The 24202-nt window shown below is 39.4% G+C and overlaps 1 protein-coding gene across 11 annotated transcripts in view; it reads left to right on the top strand.

Annotated features, from left to right (window-relative positions):
• The window catches only part of ppip5k2 (diphosphoinositol pentakisphosphate kinase 2), a 72346-nt gene extending 49011 nt beyond the window's left edge, over positions 1-23335 (top strand). For 5 of the 11 annotated variants that reach the window (XM_052525112.1, XM_052525109.1, XM_052525110.1 and 2 more), the window contains 6 exons: positions 696-771; positions 3068-3187; positions 10278-10340; positions 17225-17368; positions 17462-17557; positions 22029-23335. In XM_052525112.1, the coding sequence (XP_052381072.1) occupies positions 696-771; positions 3068-3187; positions 10278-10340; positions 17225-17368; positions 17462-17557; positions 22029-22663 (1134 nt within the window). In that variant the 3' untranslated portion in view covers positions 22664-23335. The remainder of the gene's footprint in view (positions 1-695; positions 772-3067; positions 3188-10277; positions 10341-17224; positions 17369-17461; positions 17558-22028) is intronic. The other 6 variants (XM_052525113.1, XM_052525119.1, XM_052525117.1 and 3 more) reach the window with 3 other exon arrangements.
• The last annotated feature ends 867 nt before the right edge of the window (positions 23336-24202 follow it).

Genomic DNA, 24202 nt, shown 5'->3' with positions numbered 1-24202 from the left:
TACTAGACAGGGGTTACCCTACCTGGTCCTCCAGGTGAGCCATGTGAGGTGTGAGAATGGGCTCACAGTGTGCTCATTGTCTTCGTGCTCTCATGACCTTTCAATCCACTGACACAGACCAGGATCCTGCTGTGAGGTCCGCCCCACTCCACCTCTACCTCCCTTCACCCCCCCTAAAAAAAAGGGCAGAGGATCCGCTCATTTCAAGTTTGTCTCGTTTTTTTGTTGTTGTCCGTGCACGAAACGGAGATATTAACATTTTGGATGGGAAAATGAGAACACCAAACTCAACTTCTTTCTTCATGTTTTGTCTTCACTTTGACTTTTTTTTTCTTTCTTTAACACAGGTGTAATGTGTATCTTGGTTAAAGTTGTGCAGTCTTGATTGTTTGAAACCTGATTTTCTGCAAACTGTTGCCACGTCCATCCTCGTCCCTCAACTCCTGCATCTCTTGTCACCCGCTGTGTCATCCGTAATGTCCAACCTCTCACGTGGCATGGACTTCGTGTGGCCATAGGGATGTTGCATGTTCATCTTTCTTTTCTTCTGCTGATTAGTCTTTGTTGGCGTCTGCACTACTATTTCCCTCTGCTGCTTATTAACATGTCTTTCCAGAAAAAGGCATCCGTTTCAGTGAGGTTGTGGACGAGTTTCAGTGAAATGTGGTAATATCGTTTTTTGTTTTCTCCTCTAGGTTCTGTCAGAGAACAATGCCCATGCACAGCGACCTGGTAGACTATACTCTGAACACAAACTCACCCCAGGAGTAGGTAAGCATAATCACTGCTTTTAGGACGTTTGAAACAAATTAGCTCCAATTTATCACTTTATATTATTAAGAAATGTAAAAACAAATATGAAAATTCACTTTTTCTTTTAAAGAATGTGATTTAGATGTTTCATTATATCCCTAGTTTTCAAATGTTTTAGTGTCTTCACATTACTTCAGCACAACTTCAATGTGAGGGCAAATATTGGAAGTAACTTTTGCAATGCAATGATTTTTTTTAAGGATGTCAGATTTGTTCTGTACTGTATGTTTTCTGACGCATCTCAAATCTTTGCTTTGTGTTGACGGAGCCTCAAGCACCTGAAGTGTCATACACTGGCTGCTCTCTTCACAATTAACGATCAATTACTACATCTGTGATGTAATACTGTCAACAAGCTGTTAAGCATACTTTAGACAAAGATTTTTGCCACACAACTAATACAGTGCTGACTCAATTTCTCATACATGCTGGTAATGTCCTTAGTGACCTAAAATGTTGTAGCCACAGCAAATTCTTAGCAAAATATTAGGGATTTGTTGCTGGCTACCATTTTAGAAATGGCTGTCCTACACCTTCATTCTTTTCTTTACCTTTTTTTCTTTCAGTTTTTATCTTTTTGTATCACTAAGTAACGCTTTGATATTACAAACTATCATGTTTGAGTTGTGTTATTATGTATCTTAATTTTGATCGTATTATTTGTGATGGTATCTAGTAGCTAGTAGTTTATGCCTGTGTATCGTACCAGGTTCTTGGCTCATAATTAGCTGTGCAATGAAGATGACAGTCATCAAGATACGTAGCAACTGTATAATAGCCAAGTGGTTAGAGGACATGGTTATCAACTTGCAGTGACCTGGATCAGGTTTCCCGATCGCGTTGGAAATTAGGCTTTTACCAATGTTCTAACTATGCATCGTTCATAACGACCGAAGACGCTTTAACATGCGTTACCCAAAACACCACGTGAATAACACTCGCTATGTGCATCTTTACATGCGTTACCCAAAACACCACATAGTTAACACTCGCTATGTGCATCTTTACATGCGTTACCCAAAACACCACATGGATAACACTCGCTATGTGCATCTTTACATGCCTTACCCAAAACACCACATAGTTAACACTCGCTATGTGCATCTTTACATGCGTTTCCCATAACACCACATAGTTAACACTCGCTATGTGCATCTTTACATGCCTTACCCAAAACACCACATAGTTAACACTCGCTATGTGCATCTTTACATGCGTTTCCCATAACACCACATAGTTAACACTCGCTATGTGCATCTTTACATGCGTTTCCCATGACACCACATAGTTAACACTCGCTATGTGCATCTTTACATGCGTTTCCCATAACACCACATAGTTAACACTCGCTATGTGCATCTTTACATGCGTTTCCCATGACACCACATAGTTAACACTCGCTAAGTGCGTCGTCGAGAGCATGTCAATACCGAAAAGATTGAAAGAAGGCAGCGCTGATCTCTGATCAGTTTTCTTCATTCAAATTCTTACCCTCCCATTTTAGAATGAATGCGCAATAATGACCCCGGACCAGCTCATGGAGAATCTATCACATATGGCTGCAATAATTTGAGTCATTTTATTCTAATGGCTTACCCTATGATAATGCACTAAATCACAGATTTGGCACATATTGCGCATGTTTACGCATCATTTAAATGTATTGAGGCACAATTACATTAGCCTGCAATTAGCAAACTATAACTCAATATGATTTAAATATTTCAGCCTGATAAGTAGTTTAAATGTTGTTGTTTTTTATCCTTGCTTGGATAGTTTGTAACAATTGCTAACTTGTATTTGATATTGGCGGTCAAAGATAGAATGTGTTTCTGTCTATGTTTAGCAGAAATATTTGTTGTGTAGGGGAGGGCAATAAATAATCGAACTACGCACTTCAATGTTTTTACATGTAGTTTGAGGCAGTCGTTAAATTACAAGCATTTTCAAGTGCAAGTTTAGTAACAAAGGTTTTGGTCAACAGCTCGGAGATATAACATTGCTCTTAGGAAGGTTTTTACAATTAACCCAGGTCTATAATGTCGGCCCAAAAATTAGGAATTACACCACCCCTCCTCCCCCTCCCACAAGGCCATCCTCATGCCAAGTGACATTACTGTCATTATGTGAAGGCTCTTATGAGGCTGCACAGGGTCTTTTTTGTGGCAAGAATCTACTAGAAATGCATGCTGCATGCATTCCAATGGTGTGGACCAAATGGTTGTTGTATGTATCTTCTCTTAACTCCCACCAGGGTCTCATTGCGCTGGTCTCTTTAGCACCATGGTGCTCGGGGCCTCCTCCAGTGCACCTAACCTACAAGATTATGCTCGCGCGCACCGTAAAAAGCTGACCTCTTCTGGCTTCTTAGATGGTATGTGCAAACACGCATCTTTTAAAAAAAAAAAAAAAAAAAAAAAGATGACCCCTTGCTCATTTTTCTAAAGGAATCCTGTAATTTCCTCCTGTGTATTTCAATAGGAAATATATGAATGTATTCTGAAAGTTTGTGTCGGTCCCTCTAATTTACCATATTGTGTTTTTGGACAGAAACATAATTCATATTATTGGGAGAAGAAATTGTAATAATCCATCTTTTTAGTTAATATGGTGAGGTCCATTTGTTTTGGTAGTGAATTTAAGGTTTATTCATACAAAATAAGACTTATTTTTCCAGAGTTGTGCACAATGTTGCACTCAGTACTGATCCCCCTCATAACTTATTTTGATAATCAATATCTTATTTAAGTATCTTACTTTCAATTCAAATTAATTGCGGGTCAAATATTACATTGTCATTCATTACTACATAAAAAAAATTAAAAATTACTCATGCAAACAACTTCTTATGGCTAGAATCCGAACCGGACATCTGCACACGTAACTAAGATATAACTAAACATTTAGCTTTGATCTCAAAGAGTTGCGTGTGCGGATCTCAAATAAGGACTTGGCCCTCAATCACAGTTTACCTTCAATCAATTTAAATCAACCGTTGATTTATTTTGGGGGGAAATTTACTGGAATTTGTATATTACAAATAAAAATTTAAAATGTAAAACTTTGTTCCTGTAGTTACTGTAGCTAGCTGTAAAGCGCATATGTTGTAATATGCTTGGAAAGTAGATAACAGCTGGAGGAGACACCTTGTAATTTTTTCGGGGTATGTTTTTGACACAACAAATAGCAAGTAAAAGTGTGCGAACGGTTGCTAACTATCTGTAAATATCTTAAGCTAACTGGCTAATTAACTTAGCTAGCTGGCTAACTTTGGGGCGAAACAATTAACGTATTTACTGTTGGTTAGCTACCGCATAGCTCTTTGCTAGCAAACTTAATGCTCCCTTCAAAACTAGTAAAGTGTCTCCACTCATGTCTACATTTTGGCGTCTCCACTTAACAACCATGTTATTCAGTGTTGGGGTCCATTCCATTTCAATTATAAATTGGAATTGGAATTTCAGTTTACTTCCGGAATTAATTTAAATGGAATTGACCACACCCCTGGTTTTGTAGCCATATTACACTCTTCAAACAGTTGTCTACAAATAATTCATTGTAATTTGGTTATGAATATTGTCGTTGAATACGTTTTTTTGTAGTTTTCTTACACTAGCCTTTGTAGCTTTTCCGTATTTTTATGCATTTTAGATAATCCTTTTGGACCTTTCCAGACATTTTTGATAGAGCTTTTATTAAAACAGCCCTATTCCACAAACTTTAGAAAATATTTTTTGTATTATGCTGGCAGACTGTGGAATAAGGTGTAGATGATAATATTTTTGTTTTTATTTGATTGCTCACCCAGTTTTAGAACGCTACGAAGTACTACATGTTGTAGCACTTTTCCACAGACTGTTTCACTGTTGTCATTTACATGGGCATTTGATTTAAAGTCATTCCACCACAAAAAGCACAGGAAATAGCATTTCACCACCCACCATCTCAGATTGTTCTGAAATCATTTGTATAGTTCAAAACTGATAAGATTAGTATTCCTGAAAAATTATTTTGTTGAAATACACTACGTTACCAAAAATATGTGGACACCTGCTTGTCGAACATCTCATTCCAAAATCATGGGGATTCATATGGAGTTGGTCCTCCTTTTGTTGCTGTCACAGCCTCTACTCTTCTGGGAAGGCATTCCCCTAGATGTTGGAGTATTGCTGCAGGGTCTTGCTTCCATTCAGCCACAAGAGCATTAGTGAGGTAGGGCACTGATGTTGGGTGATTAGGCCTGGCTCACAGTTGGCGTTCCAATTCATCCCAAAGGTGTTCGATAGAGTTGAGGTCAGTGCTCTGTGCAGGCCAGTCAAGTTTTTCCACACTAATCTTGACAAACCATTTCTGTTTGGACCTCACTTTGTGCACGGGAGCATTGTCATGCTGAAACAGGAAAGGACCTTCCTTGCCCGAACCATGAAAAACAGCCCCAGACCATTATTCCTCCTCCACCCAACTTTACAGTTGGCACTATGCAGTGGGGCAGGTAGCGTTATGCTGGCATCCGCCAAACCCAGATTCCTCCATCAGACTGCCAGATGGTGAAGCGTAATTCATCACTCCAGAGAACGCGTTTCCACTGCTCCAGAGTCCAATGGGGGTGAGCTTTACACCACTCCAGCCGACGCTTGGCATTGCGCATGGTGATCTTAAGCTTGTGTGCGGCTGCACGGCCATAAAAACCCATTTCATGGGTTTGGGGAGGGTTTGGCCAGGGGGCTTTCCTTGACTCATCACACTCTAGTGACTCCTTGTGGCAGGTCGTGCACCTGCAAGCTGACTTCAGTTGAACAGTGTTTCCTCCCACGGAGTGGTGCGGCTGGCTTCCGGGTTAAGCGACCAGGTGTTAAGAAGCAGCTCGGCTTGGCGGGTCATGTTTCAAAGGACGCATTACTCGACCTCTCCCGAGCCCGTTGGGGAGTTGCTGCAATGAGACAAGATCGTAACTACCAATTGGATATCACAAAATGTAGCTGAAGTAGCCGAATCCACTCATTTTTGTGTGTATAGTGTAATTTGATATCTGAGCAATTAAGCTAATTGATTGTACCCAAGTTGTCAATTTTTATTTCTAAAATTCATATAATCTTCAATAAATGTAGTACCTAATATCTGATTTAGACCATAATTCTTCCTAACAATAAGTAATAATTCAATAAAATGGTAAAAGGCCACCCACGGACACCCCACCCCAACAATCACGCCAATCCCACCCCAACGACCGCGCCAATCCCACCCCAACGACCGCGCCAATCCCACCCCAACGACCACGCCAATCCCACCCCAACGACCACGCCAATCCCACCCCAACGACCACGCCAATCCCACCCCAACGACCACGCCAATCCCACCCCAACGACCACGCCAATCCCACCCCAACGACCACGCCAATCCCACCCCAACGACCACGCCAATCCCACCCCAACGACCACGCCAATCCCACCCCAACGACCACGCCAATCCCACCCCAACGACCACGCCAATCCCACCCCAACATCCGCGCCAATCCCACCCAAACGACCACGCCAATCCCACCCAAACGACCACGCCAATCCCACCCCAACAACCTGTATACAGTATCAGGTCTCTGTTTGACAAATAGTATGGATCTGCTGCTTGGACTATTGCTTATTCATCATTTGTGATGTATTCCCTGTGAATCGGGTGAATTTTGTTCTGAGAAATCGGCCATTGAAGTGGCTTGCATTGTTTATAATAAATTTGTTTTGCCCACTAGATGTCGCTGTTCCTGATGCTTTTATCCGTTTTGCTGGTCTCTTGTGTTTTATTAAATGGATCACAACATTTCCTCTGCAACCTTGGGTAGAAAACCAATAGCTTTTGCTCATGATGAAAATACATTGTGTGGTCATCCTCACCATAGAAACCAGTCCTCCATGAAAAGTGATTCAGTTTGTTCCTCTCTTAGGCTTAACTTGTGTCCAGGAAACGACCTCTCGTGTTTTATTCCCTTAAAAAAAAAGGGTATGGATTAGTTAGACCATTTCTGGCGAACAAGCAAACCATTAGGCTACATCAATTGTAAAAGTCCCAAACACATACTCTCTAGTGTTTTGCAATTGTAATGGTATTTGGGTTGGGTTTAATGGTAAATGTCACTAATCACACTAAATATTAGGGATGCAACAGTACACAGTATGTTGTCGAACCGTTCGGTACGCCCCCTACAGTGTTCAATACGCACACGTGAACCGCAGAATTACGATATGCCTGTCGTTTTCCTAGAATTTCCCAAACTTGCTTATTGCTCTGCAGACTACTCGCACGTTGTACATTCAGATCCACAGAACCAGACGCGCAGCTTGTGAACAGGCAAGGCAGGCAACTGCTTGGGGCCCCAGGCCGTTAGGGGACTCCTGAGGGCTGACAGACTTTACTCCACAGCAATGTACCAAAATGTGGCAACCGCAACCCCCTCCCCCTTAAACAACCAATGTACGATTTGCAATGACATCTCAGTAGAAAATTGCCCTAAAGGGGCCCCATGAAGAGAGGGGAAACACACAAAAAAAGCCCATTTGAAGAGATACCTCTGTCTTTCAAATCCGCTGTGTGGGAAATGTTGGATTCAGCGTGCAATACGATGACAAGGGTAAGAAGACCGTAAACAAACAAAGTACAGTCTGCAAGCATTGCTTTGCCACTGTCGGCTACTCGAGTGGAAACACTTCAAACGTGATGTGTCATTTACGTGGCCATCACCCGGCTGTGTCCCTTGTAGGTAAAGCTGGAGCAAGGAGAGTCCACCCGTTTGCGAAAACACAACAAACTCTCGTTGCTGCCTTCCAACAACAATTTGCAACAAATTCAGAAAAACATAAAGAAATAACAGAAGCAGTGGGGGTATTCATAGCAAAAGATTTGCAGCCCTATTCGGTGGTTACTGACTCTGGAATTCGTCACCTGATGATTTTCTTTAACTGCGTTACAATGTCCCCTCCCGCAGACATTTCAGTAGCAAAGTAATTCCCAAACTCTATGACACATCACGGAGAGAAAATGAAAACAAATTGATAGACACCATATATACCTCTCTCCGCTGATAGTTGAACCTCCAGAGAAACTCAAAGCTACCTCACTGTGACGGTTCACTATACTGGAAGCTACCTCACTGATGGTTCACTATACTGGAAGCTACCTCACTGTGACTGTTCACTATGTACTGGAAGCTACCTCACTGTGACGGTTCACTATGTACTGGAAGCTACCTCACTGTGATGGTTCACTATGTACTGGAAGCTACCTCACTGTGATGTTCACTATGTACTGGAAGCTACCTCACTGTGATGGTTCACTATGTACTGGAAGCTACCTCACTGTGATGGTTCACTATGTACTGGAAGCTACCTCACTGTGATGGTTCACTATGTACTGGAAGCTACCTCACTGTGATGGTTCACTATTACTGGAAGCTACCTCACTGTGATGGTTCACTATTTACTAGATTAGGAGATAAAGAGCTACGTGTTGCAAACTCATCCATTGTATGAGAGTTATACAAACGCACACTTTACTTAAATACAAAGAAACCGTACCGTTACCCACAAACTGTGATACATACCAAACCGTGGGTCTACTGTACCGTTGCATCCCTACTAAGTTTGGAGATGTATTGAAAAACACAATTATTAGTAAACAACTGCCATGCAATGGTTTATAATTTCATTAGGGTTGTCACACTAATCACAAACTCATTTCTCTATCAAAGCTTTGAGCTTGTATGAAAAGTATTTTGAGAATTGCATAGGGATAGCTGTCTCAGACAGAGGCCACTTGTCGGGTTGAAGCTTTAGGTTGATAAGAGAAGGACAAACTGAATTGCTTTCATGGAGAACTGGCTTGAATTGTGAGGACGATCACACCATTTATTTTAATCATGAGCCAGATCTATTGCTTTTCTACCCAGAGTTGCAAAGAAAAGGTTGTGTTCCATTTAATAACTACCACAGACTGCAAAGTGGATAAAAGGGTGTAGCGGCAGGAACAGTGGAATTTAGTGGTAAAAACCTGGTACTTTCACACTGATTCATGGTAAATAATACAAGTGATTTCAATTAATAACAGGGGGAATAAAAACATAGCCAGATTTGCAGGAAATGCATTACAAAGGCTGAAGAAGCAATACAGCAAACCGCAGCTTTATACTACTATTCAAACGTAAGAAATTTTACTATATACAGGTTGTTGTGGTGGGTTTGGCGCTGAGGTCCATGGGTGGCTTTTTGAACATTTTAGTGGATTCCTCATGTCTTACTCAGTGATGGGGAAAAGTACCCAATTGTCATACTTGAGTATAAGTAAAGATACCTTAACAGAAAATGACTCGCGTAAAAGTCTCCCAGTAATATACTACTAATATACTAAGTCTAAAGGTATTTGGTTTGAAATATACTTCAGTATTGGAAGTAAATGTAATTGCTAAAATATACTTAAGTATCAAAAGTAAAAGTATACATAATTTAAAATTCCTTATTAGGCAAACCAGACGGTACGATTTTATTTTTATTTTTTAAGTAGTCAAAAATATAAATAGGGAAGTTAAAGTACAGATTCTTCCAAAAACGACTTAAGTAAAAAATACTTTAAAGAGCTACTTTAAGTAGTATACAACACTGGTCTTACTCAGTGTTAGGAAGTTTGGTCCAAATCGAATGTTGGGTACTGTACTGTATACTGTATTTGTTGAATATTATGTGAATGACCACAAATCAAAAGGGAAAATTTGGGTGCACTCAAATTATAAGAGGTTAATTTAAAACAAAATAATGTTTCAGGAATGCTATTCTTATCTGTTTATAACTACATAAATGATTTCAGAGCAATCTGAGATGATGAGTGTCATGGCTTGCTAAACCATCTGTTTGAGTCATGAAGAAAATCCACATTTCTTAGATTGTGGCTGTCAAAAATGAACCGCTTTTCCTTTAGTTTGAAGCAAATTGATCAGGATCATCAAACTTAATTTATTACCCCATAAAATCCAGGATTCTCTGCACGGTCACATAGAATGTATCCTATTTGTAATCATTTATAGCAGTGGAAAGATGCCGAAGCACCAGCAAGGTAAATGTAGGAAAACTAGTTGGTGGAAGGCAGGTGGTGAATGTACAGAGGCTACAGTAGATGTGGTTTGGGTTGGATTCTGCCATACGCAAGGTCCAATGAAGTGTGGGACCAACAGGTGTCCATTGGCCTTTTTAGAGATGTTTCCGTCCTAACCCCCCCCCCCTTCAGCAGATAACAATAACAATTGTTGATCTTCAAACTTTGCTCTGGCTGAGAGAATCCCAACAGTTAACTCCCTGCTTAAACAAGTGCTCCGTTTCCCACCCTTCTCACCTGCATGCCTTCTAATACTTGATTTATTTTGCCTTTTCCTAACCTCTATTCCTTTTTAGCTGTTGTACATTTCAGGTACCTGTTTTTCTCTTTCTCAGAGGCCACGCGTGGGTCTGCTGTAAAACGATTTTCTATCTCATTTGCGCGACACCCAACCAATGGTATGTGTGCTTTTGTTAATTAAGATGCATCCTTACCTCATCCCTGTTGTCATTTTGATCTGGATAGAATCTTCTCTCCTCGTGAGATCCTCTGCTAGTGTCAAAGCAGTGCACAGGGAATGTGATCCTAAACATTGAGACTTCTGAATGCTCATGCAGCCCTCCAAGATCATGTGCTTCTTTTGTTCGCCTGAAAAGTCCTCCTGTTTGTCACCCTATAGTTTAGGATTACATGGAGCTATTTTGTGACCTGCTAGGCTAGCTAGACCTGTCCCCTGCTTATCTGTTCATTTTAATAGTCAAAGTGCTGTAGTTTGGTTTGAATATGGCCTTCAATTTCTTCTTGATGACTTTTGTTGTGTTGGAGTTCGGTGACTGTTATCACAACAATGTTGCCAATCTAAATGTTCCTTTAGAGGTATGGCAAATAGTTATACCGTTGATCTTGTAATGCTGCTGATCTAGTCAAATATGGTAATGCTGCTGATCTAGGCAAATGTAGTAATGCTGCTGATCTAGGCAAATGTAGTAATGCTGCTGATCTAGGCAAATGTAGTAATGCTGCTGATCTAGTCAAATACGGTAATGCTGCTGATCTAGTCAAATATGGTAATGCTGCTGATCTAGGCAAATGTAGTAATGCTGCTGATCTAGTCAAATATGGTAATGCTGCTGATCTAGGCAAATATGGTAATGCTGCTGATCTAGGCAAATGTAGTAATGCTGCTGATCTAGTCAAATATGGTAATGCTGCTGATCTAGTCAAATATGGTAATGCTGCTGATCTAGTCAAATATGGTAATGCTGCTGATCTAGGCAAATGTAGTAATGCTGCTGATCTAGGCAAATGTGGTAATGCTGCAAATCTAGTCAAATGTGGTAATGCTGCAAATCTAGTCAATGGTAGTAATGCTGCTAATCTAGGAAAATGTAGTAATGCTTTTAGTCTATGGCAAATATAACAATGCTGCTAATCTAGTCAAATGTAGTAATTCTGTTAATCTAGGCAACTATAGTAATACTGTTAATTTAGGCAACTATAGTAATGCTGCTAATCTAGTCAAATTTAGCTATAGTATCTATTGCACTTTTATATTTTTTATTCTTTTTTATACTTTTTAAATCAATGTGATATCTGGGATTAATATGTTCTTACATTTGGGCCGCATAAACCTGTCAGTCACCTCAGTTTGCGGTTAACGCTGTAATTTTGATGCAACAAAATATGATTTTGTATTTAAAGTACGTTCTTTGTACATTAAACCAATTTGCACTAATTTGATCATTTTGGATTATCGTTTTTTTTCTGCTTTTCTAAATGGGTCAGTCTTTTCCAGTATGTTCTGTGGTAAGTGTTTTATTATGTTTAATTTACCCATTTATATATTGTCTGAACGTTGTTTGGTGTTTTTTATTTCATATAGATTTCTGTTGTGTATAGTTCAGCTTCCTTTCTAAGTCTAGACCTTCACAGTCTCTTAAACGTAGTCTTCCCTGTTTTCTCCTTTCCTCAGACCCTTGGCTATGGAAATACCTTGAGTAGCTGTGTGCTTTAGTCCTGCCCCTCAGAACACTTTTGCTCATGAAAATGATATTTCTATTTGTTGCTGTTGACAGGTGCTATCTATGATAAGTAATCTAAGCCACAGCCATATAGTACATGTCCTACAGTCCAAAAAGGTTTAGTATATATATATTTAGTATATTTGTTGATAAAATATTAATATTTGTTGTCATTGTTACTGTTAATTTCAAGCATATACTGTACCAGTCAAAAGTTTGGACACACCTACCTACTCAAGGATTTTTCTATATTTTTACTATTTTCTACATTGTAGAATAATAGTGAAGATGTCAAAACTATGAAATAACACATTAAGAATCATGTAGTAACCAAAAAAGTGTTAACCTCAAATATATTTTGATTTGTTTTTCAAAGTAGTCACCCTTTGCCTTGATGACAGCATTGCACAATCTTGGCATTCTCTCAACCAGCTTTACCTGGAATGCTTTGAGTAGGTGTGTCCAAACCTTTGACTGGTACTTTATATATTTACTTACTATACAGTTGAAGTCGGGAAGTTTACATACACTTAGTTTGGAGTCATTAAAACTAGTTTTTCAACAACTCCAAAATATAGTTTTGGCAAGTCGGTTAGGACATCTACTTTGTGCATAACACAAGTAATTTTCCCAACAATTGTTTACAGACAGATTATTTCACTTATAATTCACTGTATTCCAGTGGGTCAGAAGTTTACTTGCACTAAGTTGACTGTGCCTTTTAACAGCTTGGAAAATTCCAGAAAATGTCATGGCTTTAGAAGCTTCTGATAGGCTAATTGACATTGTTTGAGTCAATTGGAGGTGTACTTGTGGATGTATGTCAAGGCCTACCTTCAAACTCAGTGCCTCTTTGCTTGACATCATGGAAAAATCCAAAGAAATCAGCGAAGACCTCAGAAAAAAATTCTAGACCTCCACAAATCTGGTTCATCCTTGGGAGCAATTTCCAAACGCCTGAAGGTACCACGTTCATCTCTACAAACAATAGTACGCATGTATAAACCCCATGGGACCTCGCAGCTGTCATACCGCTCAGGAAGGAGACGCTTTCTGTCTCCTGCAGATGAACGTACTTTGGTGCAAAAAGTGCAAATCAATCCCAGAACAACAGCAAAGGACCTTGTGAAGATACTGGAGGAAACATGTACAAAAGTTTTTATATCCACAGTAAAACTAGTCCTATATCGACAACCTGAAAGGCCGCTCAGCAAGGAAGAAGCCACTGCTCCATAAAAAGCCAGACTATGGTTTGCAACTGCACATGGGGACAAAGATCATACTTTTTGGAAAAATGTCCTCTGGTCTGATGAAACAAAAATAAAACTGTTTGGCCAAAATGACCATCGTTATGTTTTGAGGAAAAAGGGGAAGGCTTGCAAGCCGTAGAACACCATCCCAAACATGAAGCACGGGGGTGGCAGCATCATGTTGTGGGGGTGCTTTTGCTGCAGGGGGGACTGGTGCACTTCACAAAATAGATGGCATCATGAGGGAGGACTATTATGTGGATATATTGAAGAAACATCTCAAGACATCAGTCAGGAAGTTAAAGCTTGGGTCTTCCAAATGGACAATGACCCCAAGCATACTTCCATAGTTGGCTAAATGGCTTAAGGACCACAAAGTCAAGGTATTGGAGTGGCCATCGCAAAGCCCTGACCTCAATCCTATAGAAAATGTGTGGGCAGAACTGAAAAAGCATTTGCGAGCAAGGAGGCCTACCAACCTGACTCAGTTCCACCAGCTCTGTCAGGAAAATTCACCCAACTTATTGTGGAAGCTTGTGGAAGGCTACCCGAAATGATTGACAGAAGTTAAACAATTTAAAGGCAATGCTACCAAATACTAATTGAGTGTATGTGAACTTCTGACCCACTGGGAATGTGAAAGAAATAAAAGCTGAAATAAATCATTCTCTCTACTATTATTCTGACATTTCACATTCTTAAAACAAAGTGGTGATCCTAACTGACCTAAAACAGGGATTTTTTACTAGGATTAAATGTCAGGAATTGTGAAAAGCTGAGTTTAAATGTATTTGGCTAAGGTGTATGCAAACTTCCGACTTCAACTGTATATTTATTGTTATAGGGAAAGTTAGAAGTTTAATAAGAAAGGGGGGAGATCCAATATATACCTTTTCCTGAGGGATCGTATAGTGTAACTACAGTGTTATACATCCCTGCAAATATTTTCACACTTGGCCAACAAATAAGTTTTTAATGATAAAGGAACTTTGTTCAAATCTAATATTTTTTATATTAATTTACATATCGCAAAATGTGTCTTTCTACAGAGTACCCAGGTTTTTCATCCATGGTGTGTATTCATACAAATAAATATGTGGTTATTGCTTAAAAGGATATTAGTTATATATTTAGCAAACATATTTTGTTCTATGTATTGACTCAATGACATGCTAATGGGGAAGATTTTGATGCTTTCATTAGTGATCAAATAAATGTATCCTTTTGCCCTCCGTTGTTTTAACCAGAGAAGCCCATTGTAACATACTAACCGAAAATGTTTTCTGCATCATCACCTTTGTCTGCAGTGTCTCAGACACATTTATTTGCACTTTGGTGTTACTGTAATGCCTAGATATTATTTTCTCAGTTGTTACCATCTCAGCTATCAAATTTGACATACTTTGGAAACTGAATCTACCACAGCTCTGTTGTGAAAATACACACTGTTAAAAACCTGAAGTATTATTTCTATATTAATGCAATCATTTAGGAAATAAGTATATCTAACCAATTCCAATTGTATACAGTGCATTCGGAAAGTATTCAGACCCCTTGACTTTTTACACATATTGTTACGTTACAGCCTTATTCTAAAATGTATTTAAATTGTTATTTCCCCTTCATCAATCTACACACAATACCCCATGATGACAGAGCAAAAACAGTTTTTTTGACATTTTTACAAATATATATTAAAAATAAAAAACCTGAAATATTACATTTAAATAAGTATTCAGACCCTTTTCTCAGTACTGTGTTGAAGCACCTTTTGCAGGGATTACAGCCTAGAGTCTTCTTGGGTATGACGCTACAAGCTTGGCACACCTATATTTGGGGAGTTTCTCCCGTTCTTCTCTGCAGATCCTCTCAAGCTCTGTCAGGTTGGAAGGGGAGCGTCGCTGCACAGCTACTTTCAGGTCTCTCCAGAGATGTTCACTCGGGTTAAAGTACAGGGTCGCCCTAGGCAGCTCAAGGACTCCTGCACCTTCGCCCCAGTCTGAGGTCATGAGCACTCTGGAGCAGGTTTTCATCAAGGATCTCTTCATCAAGGATCTCTCTGTACTTATCTCTCTGTGCTCCGTTCATCCTTCCCTCAATCCTGACTAGGCTCCCAGTCCCTGCTGCTGAAAAAACTGATACTGCCATGCTTCGCCGTAGAGATGGTGCCAGGTTTCCTCCAGATGTGACGCTTGGGATTCAGGCCAAGAGTTCAATCTTGGTTTCATCAGACCAGAGAATCGTGTTCCTCATGGTCTGAGAGTCTTTGCGTGCCTTTTAGCAAACTCCAAGCTGACTATCATGTGCCTTTTACTGAGGAGTGGCTTCCGTCTGGCCACTCTACCATAAAGGCCTGATTGGTGGAGTGCTGCAGAGATGGTTGTCCTTCTAGAAGGTTCTCCCATCTCCACAGAGGAACTCTGGAGCTCTGTCTGAGTGACCATCGGGTTCTTGGTCACTTCCCTGACCAAGGTCCTTCTCCGCCAATTGCTCAGTTTGGCCGCGCAACCAGCTCTAGGAATAGTCTTGGTGGTTCCAAACTTAATCCATTTAAGAATGATGGAGGCCACTGGGGACCTTCTATGCTGCATAAATATTTTGGTTCCCCAGTTCTGTTCTTTGACACAATCCTGTCTCAGAGCTCTACGGACAATTCCTTTGACCTCATGCCTTGGTTTTTGCTCTGACATGCATTGTCAACTGTGGACCTTATATAGACAGGTATGTATGTGCCTTTCCAAATATTTTCCAATCAATTTAATTTACTGCAGGTGGACTCTAATCAAGTTGTAGAAACTTCTCAAGGATGATAAATGGAAACAGGAGGCACCTGAGCACAATTTCGAGTCCAATAGCAAAGAGTCTGAATACTTATGGAAATAAAGTATTTCTGTTTTTTGTTTTGAATACATTTTTTAAAATCTATCAACCTGTTTTCGCTTTGTCATTGAGGTATTGTGTGTAGATTGAGGGCTTTTTTTGTGTTTAATACATTTTTGAGTAAGGCTGTAATGTAACAGAATGTGGGAATAGTCAAGGGGTCTGACTGAATTCACCGTATTACCCACAGTCACTAATCGATTACCACTTAAGAATAATGCTAGAGCCGCCAAAGAGCAAGCCAAGTGGAGAAAGAGATGATTCCAGGAAAACGAAAGTAGCCCCATATTCTTTTATGTATCGTCATTTCTAAAACATCTTTTAGTTGCCATGTACATTAATGCCATTTTCTTACATTATGGTATTTTATTAAATGTGCATTATGCAGATATTGCTTCGCCATTTCCTGGTTTCTAAAATTCTAATCGTTCTCCTAATTTCAGTTTGTGGCAAAACAAGCAATGTATAGAGAATCATTGTACCATCTAAACTGCTGCGAAAATATTTTCAAAAACCACAAATATTGTATCGTCAGCTTGTTTGAAGCTGGTGTACAAAACGGAAAGTAAAAGATGCAAAAATGAAACTTAAGAACAGGAATCATAGAAATGGCACACAGAACAGATCTACCGCTTCTTGCTTCCAATGAGAGTGACAGATCTATAACTCATATTTTTATGCGCAAATTTCATCAAGGTTGCCCAAAAAGTTACAACTTGTAGCTTTTAAATTAAATGTAAAAAAAAAAATTTACAAATAAATTAAGACAGCTTTTTCTCCTGAACGATATTGTGGTTTTTGTAAGACCACTTTGTTCAATCTCTACCCAACGTCCATCAAAGGCTTCAGGGCTATATAAACCAAACTGTATTCCCAACTAGGTTAAGTTAACATTCACTCTTGTGTTTCTTCTCATTCTGGCTGTGACAGTCGTGATGGGTATTGCTTTCAGTGGGATATACTTTGTATCATACATCTGCCTGCATCCTACAGTATTCACCTCAATCAGATCTGATTTTTGTCGGTAGTGTTTTATTTTGTTTACTGTCACTTGGAGATAATGGAAGCATTGTGATTTTTGTCTGCCGATTTTCAAATAATACAATGTTCTCTGTCATGAGTAGTCCCCAGAGGGCTTGTAGTGTTCTCCGTATTGTCGGCTTATCATCTGGAGGCGTTTCCACCCTCTAGGTTTTGAGCTGTACTCCATGGTTCCGTCCATATGCCCCCTGGAGACCCTGCACAACTCGCTCTCGCTGAAACAGATAGACGACTTCCTGGCTTCCATCGCTGCATCTCATGAGTCGCTCCTGGACATCTCTGCCTCCTCCCCAGGTACTTATATCGCTGCTCATCGTACAGTACAAATGATCAACGGTAATTTGTTGCCGCTCGCATCTCAATGTCTTTTTTTTTTGTGTTCGACAGCTGTGAAAAAAACTCCTTTGAACACTTACACTCCTGCAAAGATATTGCCCTGCCCTTTCACGCAGGGCAAGAAGAATATGGACAGGGCTGCAACTGGTAAACGATTTAGGGTTGAATACCCATCACTTGCTATAGTAGTACTGTAACTAATAGGCTTGCTCTGTCTATGTACTCTTTATTTGACCATTCTTTGGGCTATTCCAGCATTATAGATGTGACATAAGAAATAAAGCAAATACGCTTTTGGTCCTGAGTGGCGCAGCGGTCCTCGGCACTACTTCTCAGTGCTAGAGGCGTCACGACAGACCCTGGTTTGATTTCAGGCTGTATCACAACCGGCCGTGATTGGGAGTCCCATAGGGCGGGGCGCAATTGGCACAGCGTCGTCCGGGTTTGGCCTGAGTAGGCCGTCATTGTAAATAAGAATTTGTTCTTATCAGACTTGCCTAGTTAAATCAATTTAAAAATGGATGTGACATGAAATGTACAAGATTTCAGGGGAGACTGAACATATTTGAAAAAAGTCTGTGTTTGTAAGTCTTTTAGAATGAAAGGCTTAACTGAACACAAAAACAACCATTTTGAAAAGATTGTCTTGCATTATTACTTTGGAGAGGACAAGCAACGATTATGGATGTGAAACTCTCCGTTATTGATGTGACAGTCAGATTTCTTGATCAAAATCTATCGTATTGTAACACAAGTGTTGTCATCTGGAATGTTTTTTAGAATGTCAAACGATGTGGAACTACATAATTATGGTCCAGAATACTGAATAGCATTCTGCACCATAGGTTAATAATGCAAGGCAACACTCCGAACAGAGTATTAAAAAATATTTTAAAAACAACAACATACATCTTCATCGATTACCATTTCTAGTTAAATGTAGACATGGGATTATTTTTTTTACTTTTCTTTTCTTAAAAGGGTGGATTAGCTTTAATATTCCGGATAGATTGTAGCTTCCATCAAAGTAATTGTCTGCATCATTTCCAATCTCCCATATATTTTCGGGGTAAATATATTTATATATACACTACCGTTCAAAAAGGGGTCACTTAGAAATGTCCTTGTTTTTGAAAGAAAACACATTTTTTTTCCATTAATATAACATCAAATTGATCAGAAATACAGTGTAGACATTGTTAATATTGTAAATGACTATTGTAGCTGGAAATGGCTGATTTTTAATGGAATATCTATATAGGTGTACAGAGGCCCATTATCAGTAACCATCACTACTGTGTTCCAATGGCATGTTGTGTTAGCTAATCCAAGTTGGTCATTTTAAAGGGCTAATTGATCATTAGAAAACCCTTTTGCAATTATGTTAGCACAGTCAAAAACGGTTGTTCTGATTAAAGAAGCAATAAAACTGGCCTTCTTTAGACTAGTTGAGTATCTGGAGCATCAGCATTTGTGGGTTCAATTACAGGCTCAAAATGTCCAGAAACAAAAATCTGTATTAAAAAAAAAAAAAAATGATGGCTTTTTTTTTTAACGAGGCAAGTCAGTTAAGAACATTCTTATTTTCAATGACGGCCTAGGAACAGTGGGTTAACTGCCTTGTTCAGGGGCAGAACGACAGATTTTTACCTTGTCAGCTCGGGGATTCGATCTTGCAAACTTACAGTTAACTAGTCCAACGCTCCTGCTTTACATTGCACTCCACGAGGAGTCTGTCTGCCTGTTACGTGAATGCAGTAAGAAGCCACGGTAAGTTGCTAGCTAGCATTAAACTTATCTTATAAAAAACAATCAATCAATTTATAATCACTAGTTAACTACACATGGTGGATGATATTACTAGTTTATCTAGCGTGTCCTGCGTTGCATATAATTGATGCGGTGCGCATTCGCGAAAAAGGTCTGTCGTTGCTCCAACGTGTACCTAACAATAAACATCAATGCCTTTAGTTAATATTTCCTGCTAACATGAATTTCTTTTAACTGGGGAAAATGTGTCTCTTCTCCTGCAACAGAGTCAGGGTATATGTAGCAGTTTGGGCCTCCTTGGCTCATTGCGAACTGTGTGAAGACTATTTCTTCCTAACAAAGACGGCCAACTTCGCCAAACGGGGGATGATTTAACAAAAGCGCATTTGCGGAAAAAAAGCACAATCGTTGCATGACTGTACCTAACCATAAACATCAATGCCTTTCTTAAAATCAATACACAGAAGTATATATTTTTAAACCTGCATATTTAGCTAAAAGAAATCCAGGTTAGCAGGCAATATTCACCAGGTGAAATTGTCACTTCTCTTGCGTTCATTGCACGCAGAGTCAGGGTATATGCAACAGTTTGGGCCGCCTGCCTCATTGCGAACTAATTTGCCAGAATTTTGACATAACATTGAAGGTTGTGCAATGTAACACGAATATTTATACTTATGGATGCCACCCGACATGTTTCATTATTTATTTGAGGCTAAATTGATTTTATTGATGTATTATATTAAGTTAAAATAAGTGTTCATTCAGTATTGTTGTAATTGTCATTATTACAAATACATATTTTTTTAAATCGGTCGATTTAATCGGTATCTACTTTTTTTTTGGTCCTCCAATAATCGGTATTGGCGTTGAAAAATCATAATCGGTCGACCTCTAGTCTCAACGTCAACAGTGAAAAGGTGACTCCGGGATGCTGGCCTTCTAGGCAGAGTTGCAAAGAAAAAGCCATATTTCAGACTGGCCAATAAAAATAAAATATTAAGATGGGCAAAAGAACACAGACACTGGACAGAGGAACTCTGCCAGCATCCCGGATTTCTGTTATCACAGTAAATATCACAAAACAATATGGCTATTTCACAAAAGTTTTGAACTATTCTCATAGTTTCTACAGATTGTAAATTACAGGTAAACATTTTTGCTAAAATAATTATTATTGATCGATTGACTATCTGCAGCGTTAGCTCGAGGTTGCAATTTGTTAGCGTTAGCTCGAGGTTGCAATTCGTTAGCGTTAGCTCTGTTGCAATTCGTTAGCATTAGCTCTGTTGCAATTCTTCTGCCATTCCTGGACCTGTGACCAAAAATGAGCTACATATGGACAATACCAAAATAAATGATCTAATAACTCTGCCTCCTTGCAGCAAAATCTGCAGAGCTGGGAATGTTGTATACCCTATATAAACTCAGCAAAAAAAGAAACGTCCTCTCACTGTTAATTGTGTTTATTTTCATCAAACTTGACATGTGTAAGGATTTGTATGAACATAACAAGATTCAACAACAGACATAAACTGAACAAGTTCCACAGACATGTGACTAACAGAAATGGAACAATGTATTCCTGAACAATGGGAGGGGGGGGTCCAAATCAAAAGTAACAGTCAGTATATGGTGTGGCCACCAGCTGCGTTAAGTACTGCAGAGCATGCCTACGGCACATTCACGGAGATGAGCAGGGACCCTGGGCATCTTTCTTTTGGTGTTTTTCAGAGTCGGTAGAAAGGCCTCTTTAGTGTCCTAAGTTTTCAAAACTGTGACCTTAATTGCCTACCATCTGTAAGCTGTTAGTGTCTTAACGACCGTTCCACAGGTCCATATTCATTAATTGTTTATGGTTCATTGAACAAGCATGGGAACAGTGTTTAAACACATTACAATGAAGATCTGTGAAGTTATTTTGATTTTTACCAATTATCCTTGAAAGATAGGGTCTTGAAAAAGGGACGTTTCTTTTTTTGCTGTGTTTATATAACATTCTATTGGTTGCAATAATTTGGTATAATATAAATTTAAAAAATTCAGTTTTGAATCCGGTGTCGTTTTGCATGTCAATTCATAAACCATGTGCCATGGAATTGGTACATCGCAAATCTCTTCCCAACTATTTAGCTATTTATATGGCACAGCTGTCAGAGTTCCTTACTTTTTCCCCCTTACACTTGCCTCTTCCATTTTTGCGGTAATGCTACAATTAGTTGGTTGTAATAGACATGAGATTATTTGTGTTTAATCTTTTCTGAAATATTGTGTTAAAATAGACATGAATATGCAAATGAGCAATATGCAGATTAAGCTATTTGGTATTTTTGGGGGGGGGGTGTCCCCACTAGCTGTTGCAAAAGCAGCAGCTACTCTTCCTGGGGTCCACACAAAACATGAAACATGACATAATATAGAACGTTAATAGACAAGAACAGCTCAAGGACAGAACTGTATCAATTTTTAAAAAGCACACGTAGCCTACATATCAATACATACACAAACTATATAGGTCAAATAGGGGAGAGGCGATGTGAGGTTTTTCTTTACCTGTTTTTTGACATGTGCCTACTGTTAGTCTGCACTCCAAAATATAATTAGGAACGTGGTTTCATTCTGAAATGATTGACAAGTTTTTCTCAGGTTGACCTTCCGCTGGAAATGTTTTCCTTATTCAGTCACAATGTTCTTGTGAATGGAGAATGCCAAGTTGACACATCTGAAAGCTCAGTAACGGCTGGAGATTAACTCTACAATTTGAGATGAACTGAAGTCCATTTCACCAGCGGTGTGAGCTATGCTCACAGTTGACCATGCTCATTGAGCTTCCTTTTCTCCTTCACAGGGATCAGCTCATCGCCCACTAAAGAACCCCGGTCTGGCCCTGCCGACCCTTCCCCAAACGCTGCAGCAGGGGATAAAGCATCCCAGCCGTCCCCTTCTCAGCCCACCACAGAAAGTAAAGCAGCCTTGCAATCCTCCTCTGAGGACCTGGAACCTCCTACTGGATTCTCAGCCACCCTGAACCCAGCAACTCAACACACCTCCAAAGAGAAACTGGAAGCCTCAACCCCAGACAAATGGGTCAAGCAGACTCTGCAGCATGATGCCCAAAGTTGCAAAGTGCCACCACAAACCCAGAGTGGTGACGTGTCACCACAATCCCCTGCCAAAGGTGCACCAAGTGGCAAAGTCCCTTCAAAGAACCCCACCCAAGATAACCTGACTTGTAAAATGTCCCCACACTCACCTTCCAAAGAAATCCAGAGTGGTAAAGTGTTACCACAAACGTTTACCCAGGATGCACCAAGTGGTAAAGTAACACCACAAGCCCCTTCCCTAGACCCCACAGAAAAGGGGTCCAAGACTTCACCCCATGACAGAGTTCACCAGGGACTGAATTCTAAAGGGACTCTTGGAGAAGGTGCCATGTCTTTGACCACCAGCAAGGAAAGGGAGGCAAAGCTGGACTCCAAATAAACAAATGTTCTGTTCAAGGTCAAAACAATATTGCAATTGTTACATAATTAGGATTAGATTAACCAGAAATCACAATCTCGTCTAGACTAGGGTTATTTGTTACAAAATGCTGTTACACATTTAGCTGAGCTTACAACATGGCAATTTCATGATGTTTCTAGGGAGGGTGTCACTGTTGCACAGTGTGTGTAAAAGGCACACTTAACTAAGACATGCAATGTTTTTGTGATTGTCTCTGCTACTGTATGACTGCTTCCCATTTGATTCACCTGTTGCTAGCGTCTTGTATATTTTAATGTAATGCCGATGTATAGAATTTAAATGTTGAATATTCTGCTGCCTACATCTCGCTGGATTCCTGAACTGAGACTAATGGAATGGATGTTCTGGCTCATCTTGAGGCTACAAGGTCCAAGCTATGTTTAAAGGGTCAGATCAAATATACTTGTTTCCTGTACAGGGTACATATGTCTTTCACCTATATTTTCAGACCTACTCTGAGCTTGCGCTTCATTTCCCATTCATGAAACTGGAATCGGAAGTGTCTGCCTTGTGCACACTGTAATGACCATCATTTTCACTCTTTATTACATTGTAATCAAACATGTAATTGTTGTGTGTGTATATATATATATATATATATTCAGAATAAAAGTTCAGGGAAAATCCTAATCTTTGGTTTAACTGTCACTTCATTAGTTCTTTACTACAAGCTGTGCTTGTTGTTGTGCAACAACTGTCATTCATGTGTCTATTTGTCTGTCAAAACCATTCTATTTCTTTTGATATGAGAGGTACAATTATGGAAATATTCCTCTAGATAATGTTATTCCCACGGTATATATGTGTGCGCAGGGGAAACACGATTACATCATATTACACAAAACATTTAGCAGGCCTAGACATTGGAGTAATGATCAGACCTGGGTTCAATCTGTATTTGATTATTTGTTATTTAAATACACCAAAATAATGTGGCCGAATCAAGTACTTCTACTGGAAGTATTTTCTAATAATTTCCTATAAACTGCTTAAAAGTATTTTCCAATACTTATTTAAAATACCTGGGTTAAATGCATATTTATGTCCTTGTATTTGACTATTTCCAAATGCATTCCAAAATTAATACATTACATTTAGCAGACACTTTTAGCCAAAGCGACTTCGTCATGCGTGCATACATTTTACGTATGGGTGGTCCCGGGAATATTCAACTATTTGTTTTTTCAATATAAATGAATATCATGGTACTTAACCACAAATGTCTTTGAAAGTAATTGATACTCTAAATCAGGGATCTTCAACTAGATTCAGCCGTGGGCCAATTTTGATGTTGAGCAGATGGTCGGGGGGGTCCGGAACTTAATAATAAAATTTAAAATTTGATTGTGAACTGACCGCAAAGAAGCCTAAACAAGATAATACATAATCATTTCAAACCCTGATTACCTTTGGAAACATTGCGTAGGGTGCCATCTTTCACATGAAATGTTAAAACGGATGTCCTGACTCTGGTCATTCAAAATCCCATGGAGCTTA

Source organism: Oncorhynchus keta, chromosome 9, assembly GCF_023373465.1.
Source record: "Oncorhynchus keta strain PuntledgeMale-10-30-2019 chromosome 9, Oket_V2, whole genome shotgun sequence".
Taxonomy (NCBI): Eukaryota; Metazoa; Chordata; class Actinopteri; order Salmoniformes; family Salmonidae; genus Oncorhynchus; species Oncorhynchus keta.
This window is presented reverse-complemented; position numbering and strand designations above follow the sequence as displayed.